The sequence below is a fragment of the Fistularia commersonii genome, chromosome 25 (genome assembly GCF_037954325.1).
Source record: "Fistularia commersonii isolate RoL2024-O1a breed Wild chromosome 25, RoL_Fcom_v1.0, whole genome shotgun sequence".
In the NCBI taxonomy this organism is placed as follows: Eukaryota; Metazoa; Chordata; class Actinopteri; order Syngnathiformes; family Fistulariidae; genus Fistularia; species Fistularia commersonii.
In genome coordinates, this window is record NC_141308.1 from 12,495,428 (window position 1) to 12,509,977 (window position 14,550).

Consider the following 14,550-nt stretch of genomic DNA (forward strand, 5'->3'; position numbering starts at 1 on the left):
GTTTTTGATCATAAAATCACCATCACGAACCCTGGAAGAAATATTCCTGAAAAAAAAAAAATGAAGAAAAATCCAACAAAGTCAATCAATTACAAATTTCGATGGAAAAATCAATGAATGTTCTGAAAAAAAATGTATGAAATATTCAGAAAAAGGAGCGAGAAAAACCTGCCGTCACAAATTTCCAAAATATAAATGTATCTTAAAAAATATTCAAGTAATATTTGATCGAAAGTCAAAGTGGCGTCGGTGGTGGTGCGGCAGGGGGCGGAGCCAGTCTGGCGGCGGCGCCGATGATTCAGCGGTCGGCGTTCGAACCCCCTGCACCCTTTTTTTATTTCCTTCATCGGCCTTCAGGAGACAGAAAGACGTCTGTAATCAACTGTGCTTTTCTGCTGGTCTCCATAGCAACAACCACAAGCCGACTTCCGCTGGCTGTGTCTGCGTTGCTGGAAGCGTGTGTGTGTGTGTGTGTGTGAGTGTGTGTGTGTGTGTGTAGTGTGAAGGTTGCGCTGCCACGCTGCCAGGGGCGTCCATGTTTGCTGTGATAGAACAGTCTGCCCTCTGCGGTGATCTTGTAGCGTGATGGTTTTCAGCATGCTGTGTGTGTGTGTGTGTGTGTGTGTGTGTGTGTGTGTGAGGCGGCCCTGCCTGCCAGCCAGGAAGCGGCACAGCTCCGGCCGCGATGTTCGTCTGGTACAATTATGTTTGACACGAAGCGGCAAAAAGACATTCGTCGCGATTGTCAGCCTTTGAAACGGCGCCGAAGGGTTAAATCGACAGGTTTGGCTCCGCCTCCTCCGTGACAGGAGGCGGGACCTTCAAAATAAAAGCGCCAGGGTTCTTTGGGTTCTTTGTCCTCCTTTAAAAAAAAAAAAACAGTCCACAGGCTACATGAAGACGCCATTGCTCTGTGATGGACAGGTGACACTGTGATTGACAGGTGATGCTGTGATTGACTGGTGATTGACAGGTGACGCTGTGATTGACAGGTGACGCTGTGATTGACAGATGATGCTGTGATTGACAGGTGACGCTGTGATTGACAGCTGACCCTGTGATTGACAGGTGATGCTGTGATTGACAGCAGACCCTGTGATTGACAACTGACAATGTGATTGACAGGTGATGTTGTGATTGACAGATGATGCTGTGATTGACAGCAGACCCTGTGATTGACAGCTGACAATGTGATTGACAGCTGACCCTGTGATTGACAGTTGGTCCATCCAGGTCCCATCCCCATGTTTATTGCTTTACTATTTTTACTACTAATTTTAGTAATAATAATAATAATATTCTGATAATTCGCCGTTTTTAATCAGGAATATTTGATTTAATGTGATTTCATGTTGAGAGTCTGAACATTGGTCGTCGACACCAAGCGGACACATAGCGACCTGTTGACCTGGTGATCAGGGTCAAAGGTCACAGGTTGCTGGAGCAGCACGATGGGAAATGTAGTCCGTCAGAACCGATCCATCATCGACAACCAGAACATTTAGAATTTCAAAATAAATCAATCTCGACATTGCCAAAAATCAATAGATTGATTCAAATATATCTGACAGATTTAATGTTTTTATTTTATTTATTTTTTGTATTTTTATTTTTTCCCCACGCGGTTTTCCTCAAGATCATCATCATTTAGATACCCTACGTGTATTTTTCTATTGTTCTGCAAAAGCTATTTTTCACGCATTTATTCCTTCTTTTTCACCTCCGTCTGTCGGATCCTCTGTAGGTAAATACGCCATGAGGGACCTGGTGCACCGCCTGCCCGGAGGAAGCAACAACAACAACACCAGCGGCGGCGGCGGCGGCGCCAACAGTTGCGGCCTGGTGGGGAAAACCATGTCGGACGACACCATCACGGCCATCTGCTGCGCCCTGCACGAGGTCATCACCAAGAACATGGAGAACACCAAGGCGCTGAGGGACGCCGGCGGCATCGAGAAGCTGATCGGCATCGCCAGGAGCAAAGGAGACAAGTGAGGATGGACTCAAATCATATGATATCGCTTTTTTCCGTCACAAGATACCATATATATTACATGCATGTCAATAAATTCCCCTTGTTTTCCCATAAATGCTGGGCCACATGAATCGTAACATAGTCATAGATTAGTAATAACATAGTAATACATGTGTAATAACAGATTAGTAATAACGCACAATACGTGTAATCAGAATGATGGATTCTGATCGCAATCTGCAGGATTACCGGATTACGCCTCCAAACGGTTGAAGGTTTCCGTGATCTGTGTTTTCCCTTGATTTGGTGTGCACGCCGGCGGTGGAGGCGGGGCTTGTGGAGGGGGCGGAGCTAGAGGCGGGAGCTTTACGCTGTCTGTTTGTGTGTGCTGAATCCCCAGACATAGTCCCAAGGTGGTGAAGGCGGCCTCCCAGGTCCTCAGCAGCATGTGGCAGTACAGAGACCTGAGGAGCCTCTACAAGAAGGTGGGAGTACAAGTCCTGCTACCAGGATACGTCACAGTTCTAAATGGTGGAAGAAATATCCCCCCAAAAATTTGAAAATAAATGGACTTAAAAATTATTGAACGATTGAATGGTTGCTAGAAAAGTACCGAGAAATGTTTTTAAAATACATACAGAATATTCAAACGATAATATTTGAGGGGGAAACAAATGAAAACTGCAACAACGCAGTTAGGATTTTATTGTGTAAGAATGTGTAAGAATTTTCTAGAGAATCACCAATTTCTAGAGAATTTTCTAGAGAATCACCAAAATATACAAAAATGTTTTGTTTTTTTTAAGAAAAATTCCTTAAACAATTTCAGGAAATCAAAATATGCAAATCACCAAAAAAAAAACTAAAAAAGAGAGAAAGAAATGCATTTCAAATTATAGAAAAATTGGAAAAAAAAAAGTAGAAAACATTTGAGAAATTTTGGAATTCAAAAAAACTGCTTGAAAATTTTCCATGAAATACATTTTTAAAAATCTTCAAAAATTACTTTTCAATCCCTAAGACAAAGAATTATTGTTTTTTTTTGTATGGTAATAAAAGAAACTCTGGAAGACATATTCCTAAAAATTGTCTCCAAAAAAATGACACAAAAATTGAAGTAAAACAACACCACAACACCAAAGAAGAAATTCATGAAAAAGAAAAAAGAGACATTAATATTATTCTGAAAAAAATTTCGGAAAAAATGTGTAAAACATATTAGGAAAAGAGAGCAAGAAAAACCTCAAGATCCTGCTCTCACTTTCCAAAAAAACATTTGAACTACTTCCAGTATTTTATAGGAAATCACCAAAATACACAAAAAAGATCAAGAAATTTTTTTGAAAAAAATTGCCTTCACATTTTCAGGAAATCTGAAAAAGAGCAAAAAAACAAGAAATTAATTCTAATTTGCGGTAAAATGATAAGAAAACATTCAAGAAATCTTCTGAAAAAGAATTGCAAGAAGTTCTTTGACTTGAATATTTTCAACAAAATATAAAAAAATTAAAATGAAAAATTAATTTGTTTTTCAGCCATTCATATATATTTTTAAACATAGAATTATTCAAATTCATCCATTTATTTTTATTGATTTGTTTGTTTTTTATCCATTCACATATATATTTAAACATGTAATTATTTCAATTTATCCCTTCATTTTTATTTATTTGTTTGTTTTTCACCCACTCATATATTTATTTAAGCATGTAATTATTCAAATTTATACATTGATTTTTTTAATGATTTTTTTTTTTGTTTCTTATCCATTCATTTGTGTATTTAATCATGGAATCATTCAAATTCATCGAGTTACCTTTTATTTATTTGTTTGTTTTTCACCCATTCATATATGTATTGAAACATGTAATTATTCAAATTCATATATTAATTTTTTATTGATTTGTTTGTTTCTCGCCCACTCATATATGTTTTTAAACATGTAATTATTCAAATTCATACATTATTTTTTTATTGATTTGTTTGTTTTTTTATCAATTCACATGTGTATTTAAACATGTCATTATTCAAAATCATCCATTTATTTTTTTATTGATGTGTTTGCTTTTCACCCATTCATATATGTATTGAAACATGGAATTATTCAAATTCATACATTTATTTTTTATTGATTTGTTTGTTTTTCACCCACTCATATATGTATTTAAACATGGAATTATTCAAATTCATACATTTATTTTTTATTGATTTGTTTGTTTTTTTATCAATTCACATGTGTATTTAAACATGTCATTATTCAAAATCATCCATTTATTTTTTTATTGATTTGTTTGCTTTTCACCCATTCATATATGTATTTAAACATGGAATTATTCAAATTCATACATTTATTTTTTATTGATTTGTTTGTTTTTTTATCAATTCACATGTGTATTTAAACATGTCATTATTCAAAATCATCCATTTATTTTTTTATTGATTTGTTTGCTTTTCACCCATTCATATATGTATTTAAACATGGAATTATTCAAATTCATACATTTATTTTTTATTGATTTGTTTGTTTCTCGCCCACTCATATATGTATTTAAACATGTAATTATTCAAATTCATACATTCATTTTTTATTGGTTTGTTTGTTTTTATCCATTCACATATGTGTTTAAACATGTAATCATTCAAATTCATCCATTCATTTTTAGGTTTGTTTTCCATCCATTCATCCATGTATTTTTTTAATTATAGGTATTCATCCATGTATTTTTTAATAAGTGTTTAATAAGTGTTTACTAAGTGTCCTGCGTCCTCCCTGCAGGACGGCTACTCTCAGTATCACTTCGTCGGCTCTTCGTCCACCATCGAGCGGGACCGCCAGCGGCCGTACTCTTCCTCACGCACGCCGTCCATCTCCCCCGTCAGGACCTCGCCCAACAACCGATCAGGTCACACACACACACACACACACACACACACACAAAACACTGTGTTTATTTTTTTTCTTATTTTTTGTCCTGAAAAACACAAAATCATCTGGACTCAGGACATTCATTCATTCATTCATTCATTCCTTTGTTTACTTTATTGTTCAATAATGAATTCATTTGTTCATCCTCTTATTCATTAACTTATTCCTTTATTAATTCATCCGTTCAGATGTTTATTTATTCATTCATTTTTATGTTCATTCCTTTATTTATTCATTCTTCAATTTATTCATTCATTTTTATGTTCATTCATTAATTTGTTCATTAATTTATTCATCCATGCATTCTTTCATTTATTTATTTTATTGTGCAATAATTAATGTTTGTTCATCCACTCATTCATTAATTCAATCATTAATTATTCATCCATTAATTCATTCGTTCATCTGTTGATTTATCCATTCATTTTTCTGTTCATTCATTCATTCATTCCTTCATATATTTATCCATTCATTTGTCTGTTCATTCCTCTATTCATTCATTTATTGATTTATTCATTCATTAATTCCTCTATTCATTCATTACTTTATTTATTCATTTTTCTGTTCATTCATTCATTTAATCAATAACTGATTCATCCATTGTCTTACTGTTTAAATGATTCTGACACAGATAGAAATCAATATATGCATTTGAATATGGTGCTCAGTGTGTCTGTTTTGGTATTTATATATATGTACATACGTGTGTGTGTGTGTGTGTGTGCATGTGTAATGTTAACTTTATAAAGTAATAGAATAAAATGACAATCCTTTACGTTTTACAATTATTATTATTATTATAATCATTATTATTAATATTACTACTACTGCAGCTACTTTTGTTATCTTAATATTATTTTTAATCAATTTTAACATTAATAATGTTTATGTGTGTGTGTTATTATAATTTTATGAAGTAAAGTAAAATAATAAACTTACACAATTTACATTTTATTATTATTATTATTATTATTATTATCATTATCAATATTACTACTACTGCAGCTACTATTATTATTTTATTATTATTTTTCATTGTTTTTATTATTAAAAATGTGTGTGTGTTATTATAATTTTATAAAGTAAAGTAAAACAATTATGTGGCAATCCTTTACATTTTATTATTATTATTATTATTATTACTACTACTACTACTACTGCAGCTACTTTTGCTATTTTATTTTAATCTTTAATCAGTTTTATTATTAAAAATGTGTGTGAATTATATTTTTATAAAGTAAAGTAATAGATTAAACTGGCAATCCTTTACATTGTATTATCATCATTATTATTACTACTACTACTATTGAAGCTGCTATTGTTATTTTATTATCATTTTTCATCATTTTTATTATTAAAAATGTGTGTGTGTGTGTGTGTGCGTGTGTGTGTGTGTGTGTGTGTGTGTGTGTGTGTGCAGCGAGCGCTCCTGCTTCCCCCAGGGAGATGATGGCACTGAAGGAGAGGAAGGCAGAGTACGAGATGACTGGCAACACTGGTTACCGTGGCAACAAGGGGGAACACATGTCTCGGAAGGACGCCATGACGGGTAGGAGACCACACACACACACACACACACATTTTTAATAATAAAAATACGGGCCACGCCTTTGAATCCAACACAAATAAAAGAGTTTGATTTGAGAAAAAGAATCCTTTGATTCTTCTCTTTGTTCTTCAGAATCAAAGGGAAAAGTCATGAGAATGAGCTTTTGTTTTGTGAGATTTATAGATTTACATGAATATAAATAATATCTATGAAAAAAATAGCTTTAAATATATATATAATGTAATTATTACATTTATAAAAGGAAGTCCATCACAAAGGTTTGACTTCAAAGAAATCCTGTGATTCTTCTCTTTGTTCTTCAGAATCAAAGGGAAATGTCATAAGAAAGAGCTTTTATTTTGAAATATGGGTCTAATTTAAAGATTTGCTCAATAAAAATAAATGTATTTTCTAATAATATCTCATGTCACTCCTACATTGAGATTAAAAGATTTAAATGAGTTAGAAAAAAACATGTATGTTTTTAGATTTAAATGTGTTTATCATATTTATACATTGATATGATGACTATAGAAATTAAATCAGCCAAAAACAAAAATGCTCGATTTCAATTAAATCCTAGACTCTTCTTTTTGTTCTTTTATTTGAGCTTTTATTTTTTTAAGGTGTGACATTTAAAGATTGAAATGAATATCAATATATATATATAGATATATATATATATAAGTATAATATAGTGAAATATGCTTATAACATAATTATTGTATTTATGTAATGACTATTGAAATGATATTTAACACAAATCAAAGGGAAATATATTTTAAAAACACGTGGAATTTAAATGATATTTATGATCATATCTTATAAACAAAGGTAGATAATAATAATAATTTTGAAATCATATGATTGAAGAGAAATTATGGAGCAAAGATGAAGATGTTGAGGTTCCTTTGGGAGCCACCAGGATGGAGAAGATCTGAGGAGCATCAGAGGGACGACACATGGTAGATGTTTGGAGGTCGGAGATGGTTGGGTCGTGGACAGAAGGAGGGACAGGGAGTGAGATGGTAGAAGGATGGTGGGATTGGAGAAGCTGAGAGTGTGAGGAGGATACAGAGGAGGTGGAGAACCTGAGGAGAAGAAGAGATGGAGGTGTGTGTGTCCTTCACACTCCCATGCTTCTTCTGCAGGTCAGGTCCCCGGCGGCTCGTCGACGCTGCACAGAGGAGCATACGTGTCGCCCACAGAAGACCTGAAGTACAACCAGGTACGTGAGAACAACCACGGCTTCCAGACACACAGCAGGTCAGGCATCTCCACCGCTGAGGACCAGGAGGACCAGGAAGATGATGAAGACCATGAAGACCACGAGGACGATGGTGACGATGTCAACGATGATGGTGACCATAGGGTGATGATGAAGATGATGAAGATGATGAAGATGATTGACAAAGATGACAAGGGTGACCATGAAGATGATGGTGAAGAAGATGGTGATGAAGATGATGGTGAAGACCTCCATGATGATGATGTTGATGAGGAAGATGATGATGATGAAGATGTTGATGATGAAGACCACCATGATGATGATGTTGATGTTGATGTTGATGATGAAGATGATGATGATGATGATGGTGAAGACCATCATGATGATGAAAATGATGATGATGACAAAGATAACAATGTTGACCATTGAAATGAAGATGATGGTGATGATGGTGAAGACCATCATGATGATGAAAATGATGATGATGACAAAGATAACAATGTTGACCCTTGAAATGAAGATGATGGTGATGAAGATGATGATGATGAAGACCACCATGATGAAGATGCTGACGATGTAGATTTTGATGATGTTGATGTTGGAGATGATGGTATTGAAGATGATGATGCTGATGGTGAAAACCACCATGATGATGGTGATGAAGATGATGATGAAGATGTTAATGATGATGGTGAAGATGGTGATGAAGACCACCATGATGAAGATGTCAATGTTGATGTTGATGACAATGATTGTGATGAAGATGATGACGATGAAGATGATTGACAAAGATGACAATGTGACCATTAAGATGATGGTGAAGATGAAGATGATGGTGATGAAGACCCCCATGATGAAGATGATGATGAAGACCACCATGATGAAGATGATGTTGATTTTGATGATGATGATGATGATGATGGTGAAGACAAAGATGACAATGTTGACCATTGAGATGAAGATGTTGAAGATGATGGTGATGTTGAAGATGTTGATGAAGATGAAGACCCTCCACGTCCCTCCACCTGACCTCTATCTCTGGTCTCCAGGTTTCTTCCCAAGGTCTGCCGTCGGATCCTTACCCTCCGTTCCAGAACCCTCCTCCGGCCGACGGCGGCAGCTACGAGGAGCAGCCCTTCTACGAGAGCCAGGTGCACGGCGGCGGCGTCGGCGTGGGGCGTCCTCCTCAGGCGGACCTCAGCATGCACCTGCAGGGCCTGAAGTCCACGGGAAACTACGTGGACTTCTACTCGGCGTCGCGGCCGTACAGCGAGCTGAACTACGAGACCAGCCACTACCCGGCCTCGCCGGACTCCTGGGTGTGAAGACGAGGAGGACGTGGAGACGACGGCGTCCTCCTCCCTCCTCATCCTCACCTGTAGTTACTGAGTAGCAACATAGGTAGCAGGACAAAACCACGCGGGGTCGACGAGGGCGGAGGGATTTTGGGGGGTTTTGGGGGGTCGGGGAGGGAGGGGGTGCGGCGGCCATGCATGTGCATGAACACCAGCCACCGGGGAAAAACCCCGAAACCACTAAAAAATAAAAATAAAAACAACCGAGACGGACGGGAGGAAGAGGAAAGTGGAGGAGGGGCGGCGGCGCCTCCTGGAGAAGGTCAGTGGGCGGAGCCAGACGGGGGAGAAGGAGGAACAGGGGGCGGGGCCTGGCTGGAGGGGGGCGGGGTCAAGCTCGGGGGGGAAGATGGCGCTCGGTGAAAGCACAGGAAGTCGGTTCGGGAAATCGTTTCCCCCGGCGACGAAGCCCCTCCCCCCCCCGCCGACGTTGACCCCCCCCGGAACCTTCTGGACTCGAGTCGTTTGTTACACTTTATTTTTCTTTTTTTTTTTTTTTGTCTCTTCTTTCTACGTTCTGGATTCCAGTTGTAAAATATTTGACGTACATGGACGGAGGCGCTTTGTGTACATTGCACTATTTTCTGTGTCAGGCCTTCGCCGCGGGTCGAACCCCCCCCCCCCCCGCCCGCCCCATCACCACCCCGACACACACACACACACACACACACACACAGACAATAAGCTGCGTTGCTAGCTAGCTCAACACTTAGCTAACATTCCACCTATTCTTCATTTGTTGTCGTCCCCCCTGCTATTTTTTAGACAACCAATGGCGGCGGCTAGCACGCCACAACATCCCCGTTAGCCGCTGCTAGCTCTCTGGCGGTGCCCCGGTCTGGACAGGAAGTCGCAACGGTGGGAGTGAAAAGGAACAAACAAGCTCGGAGCCCTCGATCCTCTGCTAAATTTGTGGGTTTAGCATTAGCATTAGCATTAGCAAGTTAGCGAGGGTCCGCCTGTAAGTCAGTTTGTTAAACGTGGCGTCACGTGACTCGCATCCAAGGTCGCAGAAGGCGCTTACTGCCAATGAATCCTACGTAAGCTACGTTAACAATGTGGCTCGAGGAGGTCAGGTGACAGGCCGTCCGGCCAATCAGCATCCAGAGGCTAGCTTGGCCTTAGCATCGGAGCAGCCTGGATCGTGGAGACGCCAGACCGGGTGACGGGCAAACGGCTCAGCCAATCACCAGTCTTCTCGTTAGGAAACACCCGCCCCCGTCCTGGAGCGAGCGCCAACCTAGCTTAGCATTGTGTATTTTTAATTCATGGGCGTGACGTCGCCGCGGAATGGAGCGTCTCCACGCGTGAAAAGCACAAAAAGAAAAAAAAACAAACGAAAAAAGGAACAGCTTTTGAAGCGCAGACGCCTCCGGCAGGGCTCACCGGCGCCCCCTGCTGGTGGGAGGGGGCGGCGCCGCTCTGGTGGGCGGAGTCACGACTGCGTGGCGCCGCCAAACCCCCCGACGCCCAAGTGTTCCATGTGCCAAACAAGCGTCCGCCCCGAAAAGGTGGGGTGAAAAAAAAAAAAAAAAGGGTCCAAGCTCCGCCCCCTGCCAAACAACCTGCTAGCATCGCCAGTTTGTAAATGCTTTTGTTTTTATAAAACCGCTAACAACAAGACTTACAAAAAAACAAACAAAAAAAAAAAAAAAGTATGAAGGAATCTGCAGAAACAGTCCGTCTGTGTCGTACATGAATCCATGTTTGAAGAATAAAAAGAAGAAAAAAAAACCTTTTCTGAGAAGCGGCGAATCGATAACGCTGTTAATAGAGTTCGGATTTTATATATATATATATATGTATATATACATATATATATATATATACACATATATATATTATATATAAATACAATTATATACTTATGTGCAGACGTGGGTGTCACTTATAGCAGCAACATCATGGAAACAAAAACTACAAAAAAAATGGCTTCATGTAGGGATTCCTGCTCACACACACACACACACACACATCGACATTGTGTAGTAATGTTGTTGCTACGTGGCGTAGAGTAGACCCTCTGGGGGGGGCGGAAATGGCAGCAGATGTGTTCTTCAACGTGCACAAGAAAGATACAAATAAACAGAAATAATAATAATCCATTTTAATATCATCGTTATTAATATTAAAAATAGATAAAACGGCTGCTTGTCGGAGCTTCAGGCGGGAAAAGGTGTTTTTTTTGTAAACGTTTTGATGAAATGATATAAAGACGCCCCTTTTAAATACATGATATCGATATATATCAACATATATACATATATATATCCTGAGGCCGTTTATACAAACTTAAAATAAAATAAATCTCATCTGACGTGTTTTAAACTGTACAGACTCCAAATGAGTGATTCCATGTAATTACAACTTTGTATTTCCAGTCGTCTTTCTCCTTTTTCATCCTTTTCTTTTCCATTATTCCCTTTTTTTCTTTTTTTTTTTTTTACATGACTTTTATTCTGAAGTCATTTTTAAAAAATGATGGTGATATATTTTTTTCCGGAGGGGTTTTTAGGGTTGATTACGGGACGTAAAAAGACGCAAAAATCCCGTTTCCAGAGGTGAGATGATGAAAGATAACCGACAGGAAGTCGTGTCTGATATATATCGATATTTCCATTGATCCTTGAGGCCGAAAATCGGAGCTGTGGTTGTGATTCTTCCCCTCCTTTTTTAATTTTTTTTATTTTACCCCCCCAAAAAAGTGGAGCCGGACCCTCCCGATTTAACTCGGCTTTTTCAAAATAAGAGCACCATTTCTTATTTTCTTTCTCGAACTGTGAAAGGAGGAAGTGGATGATCTGAGGAGTAAAAGACGTAAATAAAAAGGACAGAAATGTAGAAATATTTGGAGTAAATCATTTATTTTAACGATTTTTTTTTTTTACTTTTATTTTGCATGAATGATTTCACCTATATATATATTTATATATTTTATTTATTTTTTTTTTTTTCAACCAGCATTTTCTCCAACCGCCTGCGAAAAGTCAGAGAAATTATAACAGGGAAATGATTAAATCGGGGAAATAAAAAAAACAACTATATTTTAAATAATATAAAAAGGAAATCATTTCAAATTGATTGAAATATAATTCCCTTTCTGTTGACATTTTTTCCATCTATAGATAAATAAATACTATAAATGATTAAATCAAAAAGGAAACCATTTGAAAATGATAGAAATATTATTTCCTTCCTCTTGACATTTATTCCTATTTATAGATAAATAAAAAGCATATATTATTAAATAATATAAAAAGGAAATTATTTGAAATTTATCAAAATATAATTTCCTTTCTGTTGACATTTTTTCCATGTATAAATAAATAAATACTATAAATGATTAAATCAAAAAGGAAACCATTTGAAAATGATAAAAATATCATTTCCTTCCTCTTGATATTTATTCCTATTTATAGATAAATAAAAAGTATATATTATTAAATAATATAAAAAGGTAATTATTTGAAATTTATTGAAATATAATTTCCTTTCTGTTGACATTTATTCCTATTTATTTAACCATATTATCTGTACAAAGAAGCTCCAACATCCCAGCTGCTCCACTCATGAATGATTGAATTAAACCTATTTTTCTTCTTATAATAAAGCTGAAAAAAGTAAAGGAAGCGACGACTTTTCAAATTAAAAGTCGACGCAAAAGCACAGGAAGCCTGGACGCTCTTTCAAAATAAAATCACCTGGAACCACACACACACACACACACACACACACACACACACACGCACCTTACTTCCTGCCCGGGCGAACGCACTTCCTGCTCTTGAAACGTCACCCGTGGCAACGCGGTGATGTCACACCTCTTTGTGACGTCGCTGTGAAAGAAAAAGCGGAGGTCGTCGCCGTGACGACCTCTTCCATCCCGTCCGGACGACCCGGAACGACAAAGACGTTGAAAAGGATCCGTGTTTTTATAACATTTAAATGATTTTAAGATGCGACTCATCGTTTGGAGGCGAAAGCGGCGAACGAAAGCGGCGAGCGGGTTCCGAAAGGATGACAGCGGGAAGCGTCGCCGCCGCCGCCGTCTGTGATCACGGAACGCGGCGCCGAGGCTATAAGTGCGGCGGCGCCGACGAGCCGACTGACGGGCGGCCGGCGAGCCACCGGAGTCCCGTAACCATGGCGACCAAGCTACCGCAGCCGCAGCAGGTGGTGACGGAGTTCCGCGCCAACCCGGAGCGGCCCAGGCTGCACCTGGCCTCCTGCGTGGTCTCGGTGGCCACCAAGGGCCACCAGAAGACCCCCCGCAAGAGCCGGCGCCGGACGCCGGAGGCCGAGATCCCCGAGACCCAGGAGAAGCACAAGGTGCGGCAGGAGGTCCAGGCGCAGCTGAAGGAGCGGCAGCAGAAGCTGTCGCGCCTGCAGAACCGCCAAGACGACCTGGCGAAGGAGATCGAGAAGGTCAAGGAGGCGTTCCTCAGCGACCCCATGTTCCTGATGGACCAGGACGCCGAGGAGGCCACGCAGAGGGCCACGCGGGAGATGAGGGCGGTGGTCAAGAAGGAGGCGGAGCTGAGGAGCCTCCAGGAGGAGTACGCCACGCTGAAGGTGAGGAAGCAGCAGCTGATCGGCCGCGTGGAGAAGGAGTCGCTCTACGAGGACTTCATGCTACGTCTGGCTAAGGTGGCCAAAGACGAAGATCTGGCGTCGCTCACCAACCACCTGGACATCACGCTGCACATCAAGAACGAGCTGTGGGTGAAGGACACCAAGGCGCAGAAGCGCATCCACCAGCACAAGCAGACGCTGCTCAACTCGCAGGGACGCCACGACCTTCTGATGCTGCAGCTGAGGAACCAGCTGCGGGAGCTGGACATCGAGCTGGCCAAGTGGGAGAAGGAGATCGCCATCTGGTCGCCCAAGTTCGAGCACGTCCACAAGACGTCCAAGGACAAGAAGCTGCGGCTGATCCTGACCATGATGGCGGCGTTCAACCTCTACGAGAGCATCGGCGGCGAGGTGGGGAAGGAGTGCCGGGCGGAGGACACGGAGGCGCAGCTCAACCGCATCATGGTCTTCACCATGGACAACGACGACATCGTCAAGGAGTACGAGCTGCGCGAGAGGATGAGGATACGCAAGTCCAACGAGCACAAGGCGCACGCCAACCAGATCCTGCCCATGTAGCCGCCGCCGCGCCGGGTCTCCCGGCGAAGCATCCGTGGCGTGGAGAGAGGTTTTTTTTCCTGCCTTTTAGCGTCTTATGCTAACGGGCGCTACGTAGCCCAGACAGGAAACGCCAGCTTCTCAAACTGGCCTAAAGACCTGTGAGCCGGACTCTGCTGCCGATGTGAACTCCGAAAGCAGGAACTGTTTGTACACACACACACACACACACACACACACACGCGAACACACACACAGTGATTGGTGAGGTTGTCAAATACTGAGATATCACATTTTCTGTTTCCCTTTTGTAAATAAATGTCTGTGAGACACTTGGATTTCTGAAAAGTAATGCTAATGTGAGCGGCCATGCTAATCGGAATGGTA

General features: G+C 40.0%; 2 protein-coding genes across 10 annotated transcripts in view; both read left to right on the forward strand.

The window, feature by feature from the left end:
• Window positions 1–11,364, forward strand: part of ctnnd2b (catenin (cadherin-associated protein), delta 2b) — a 120,459-nt gene extending 109,095 nt beyond the window's left edge. For 6 of the 9 annotated variants that reach the window (XM_086171861.1, XM_086171866.1, XM_086171865.1 and 3 more), the window contains 6 exons: window positions 1,745–1,991; window positions 2,367–2,460; window positions 4,752–4,878; window positions 6,322–6,450; window positions 7,602–7,678; window positions 8,728–11,364. In XM_086171861.1, coding sequence (XP_086027987.1) covers window positions 1,745–1,991; window positions 2,367–2,460; window positions 4,752–4,878; window positions 6,322–6,450; window positions 7,602–7,678; window positions 8,728–9,003 — 950 coding nt within the window. In that variant the 3' untranslated portion in view covers window positions 9,004–11,364. The remainder of the gene's footprint in view (window positions 1–1,744; window positions 1,992–2,366; window positions 2,461–4,751; window positions 4,879–6,321; window positions 6,451–7,601; window positions 7,679–8,727) is intronic. The other 3 variants (XM_086171864.1, XM_086171868.1, XM_086171870.1) reach the window with 1 other exon arrangement.
• A 1,614-nt stretch (window positions 11,365–12,978) lies between these two features.
• On the forward strand, window positions 12,979–14,184 carry LOC147219338 (coiled-coil domain-containing protein 42 like-2-like). Its single transcript, XM_086173138.1, has one exon. The coding sequence runs from the start codon at window positions 12,979–12,981 to the stop codon at window positions 14,182–14,184; it is 1,206 nt and encodes a 401-aa protein (XP_086029264.1).
• Window positions 14,185–14,550: the final 366 nt, after the last annotated feature.

What these genes read in the sequence shown, in the direction of transcription:
- LOC147219338 (XM_086173138.1), top strand. Translation starts at nt 12,979, where the DNA reads ATGATTTTAAGATGCGACTCATCGTTTGGAGGCGAAAGCGGCGAACGA.